Source organism: Silene latifolia, chromosome 8 (assembly GCF_048544455.1).
Source record: "Silene latifolia isolate original U9 population chromosome 8, ASM4854445v1, whole genome shotgun sequence".
NCBI lineage: Eukaryota > Viridiplantae > Streptophyta > Magnoliopsida > Caryophyllales > Caryophyllaceae > Silene > Silene latifolia.
The window spans coordinates 19,436,410-19,439,275 of NC_133533.1; the positions used below are offsets into that span (position 1 = coordinate 19,436,410).

A 2,866-nucleotide genomic window follows, 5' to 3' on the forward strand; every position below is an offset into this window, starting at 1 on the left:
AAATTACACTTTTCTTGATTAAAATTACACTTGTTTATGTTATAATTTCACTTTATTTTGTTAGAATTACACTTTTGTCAACTAAAATTACACTTTTTGCTACTACAATTACATTTTTTCTTGTTAAAACAACACTTTTCTTTTTTTGAACTTATACATTTGTATCTGTTTTAATTACGTTTTTGTTGATTAAAATACATACATCTAAAAGATTGTCAATAATTAACAACTGAAGATAGGAGCTACGAAGACTTACAAAATTTTGAAGGAACATGTTAATGGGTTTGAAAACATCGGAGCTAGTTTGAATGATTTTAAGAACTTTCACAGAGATGTGAAATGCTACATTCATGAACGGGACGGTCAGATGTTCGTGGACCACTTTACGGAATTGGCTGTTAATAGACCAGGGTTCTTCTTTGACTATGATGTTGATTCTGACGGTAGCCTTAGTAAAGCTATATGGGCCGACGTAATCGCTAGAAGGAACTACTCAGTTTTTGGGGATGCAGTGTCGTTCGATCCGACGTATTCCACCAATAAGTATGACATGTCCTTCACACCTTTCACCGGGGTTGATAATCATAAACGATCAGTCACTTTCTGTGGAGCGCTTGTTGCTCATGAAGATGCAGACTCGTTTAAATGGGTTTTCACCCGTTTTCTGGCTGCGATGGGTGGCAAAGAGCCTAAGTACATTATCACCGATCAGGATCCTGGTATTCTTAAAGCGGTGCCATTGGTGTTCAAGACAGCGCGCCATCGATATTGTATGTGGCGTATCATGAACAAGGTGCCAAACAAGTATGGAATGACGAGAGACAATTATTCAGTCTTTCTAAAGAAATTGAATGCCATAATATGGGATGAAGACATTGAAGCGGCAGAGTTCGATGAAAAATGGGAAGAAATTGGCAAGGAACACAATGTTAATAACATTGACTGGTTCCAAGAAATGTACGCTAAAAGGAAGCAGTGGGTTATGGCTCATTGTAGGGACCTAGATATGGGGGGTGTTATGAGGACAACCCAAAGATCAGAGAGCGAAAATAGTTTTTTTAAGAGATTTGAGAGTAAGTCAGGAACATTAGTTGAGTTTTCGATGCGTTTTGACAGCGCGATGGACCAGCAAAGACACACATAGAAACAGATTGACAACTGTAACAGACACACTTTCCCTATAATATCAACGCATCTAGCTATCGAAGTGCACGGGGCGCAAGTGTACAGTCATAAAGTATTCGAGGAATTTTAAGAAGAGGCCAAGTGCTCAATCGGTACTTGTAAAAGCAGAGGATTTACTGAGTGTGGCTCTTTAGAGGTGACCACTGTAAGAGATGCAAACTGGGACAGAAATTATGAGGTCACATACTGCCCAGGTATCATTCTGTAGCATTTGTTTGTTAAAATTATACTTTTATCCATTAAAATTATACTTTTGTTGATTAAAATTACACTTAGGGTTGTTAAAATTATACTTTGGGTTGTTAAAGTTATACTTTTATCCGTTAAAATTACACTTTTGTTGATTAAAATTACACTTTGGGTTGTTAAAATTACAAATTAGGTTGTTAACTTATACTTTGGGTTGTTAAAGTTATACTTTTATCCGTTAAAATCACACTTTTGTTGATTAAAATTACACTTTTTTGTATAACAGTCACACTTTCTTCTGACTGATTTAACTAACATATTACTCTATATTGTTGAACTAGATTCATTGAAAGCCACTTGTAGCTGCAGAATGCTTGAGAGGAAAGACATTCTTTGCCGGCATGTCATATGGATTTACTCATCAAACGGAGTGAAGATTATTCCAGGACAATGTGTTGTTAAAAGATGGTGTAAAGATGCAAGGTTGTCTAAGATGTTCGATTGTAATGGTGAAGCAACTGAGGACATTGATATAATAGATGGAAAACAGATTGCGATGTCAGTAATGTGGTCAGAGATTCATCAGACAGTTGGTATGCTCATGGGCAAATTGAAGAATGATGTCGACAACTTTTCTAGTCTAATTAGACAGTTTAAGGAGAAACTTTCACCATTAGGATCACCATTGAATAAACAACAACAGTTGGAGAAAATTCTTGGTTGTTCTCCTAGTCAGGAGATAACCATTTTGCCGCCCAAGAAATCCAAGAATAAGGGAAGCAGAAAGAGAATGTTGTCGATGAAGGAAAAAGCAGTTGCTTTGGCAAGGAAGCCAAAACGTATGTGTAAAAATTGCAAGCGATTAGCTAACCATGACAAAAGAAACTGCCCTAATCCTTTCGCAGAGCACCCACCGTTGTCGCAATCGTCAGAACCCTCATCGGAAGAAGAAGAAGAAGAAGAAGAAGAAGAAGAAGAAGAAGAAGAAGAAGAAGAAGAAGACGAAGAAGAAGACATCTTAGAATAATCAATATAATACCTAATAAGTACTACATTTTTTTTGGGGATGTCTACACAAAATATGAGGTACAACATGATGTTTCGTATTGTGTTTAGACATCAAACTGCCAGGAAGGCAACTGGTCGTCGTTGGTATTACAATGTATTTTGTTGAAGTATTTTTTATTGGACGAAACAGTTATAATGTGCAACACCAGAACGTTGAATTTTTCACTCTTGACTATTATGACAATTTATGTTCTTACAATTACAGATATCTAAGAAATAAAATTGCAATGGCCTCATATTTGCTTAGGGTAGGATTGTGATGATCAGAATTACACTTAAACTCATTATAATTATAGAGTATGCAATTTCAGTTACACTTCATCTATAGTAAAGCCTTATAACATAGTTAGGAAAACAACATAAATATTATTGCACCATCTTTTAACAACATAACTATATTTTCATAAATAAAACACCTAAAATG

The 2,866-nt window shown here is 35.7% G+C and overlaps 1 protein-coding gene across 1 annotated transcript; it reads left to right on the plus strand.

Moving 5' to 3' along the window:
• Positions 1 to 550: 550 nt before the first annotated feature.
• Positions 551 to 1,144, plus strand: LOC141594817 (protein FAR-RED IMPAIRED RESPONSE 1-like). Its single transcript, XM_074414809.1, has one exon. It carries the CDS (start codon positions 551 to 553, stop codon positions 1,142 to 1,144), a length of 594 nt encoding a protein of 197 aa, XP_074270910.1.
• Positions 1,145 to 2,866: the final 1,722 nt, after the last annotated feature.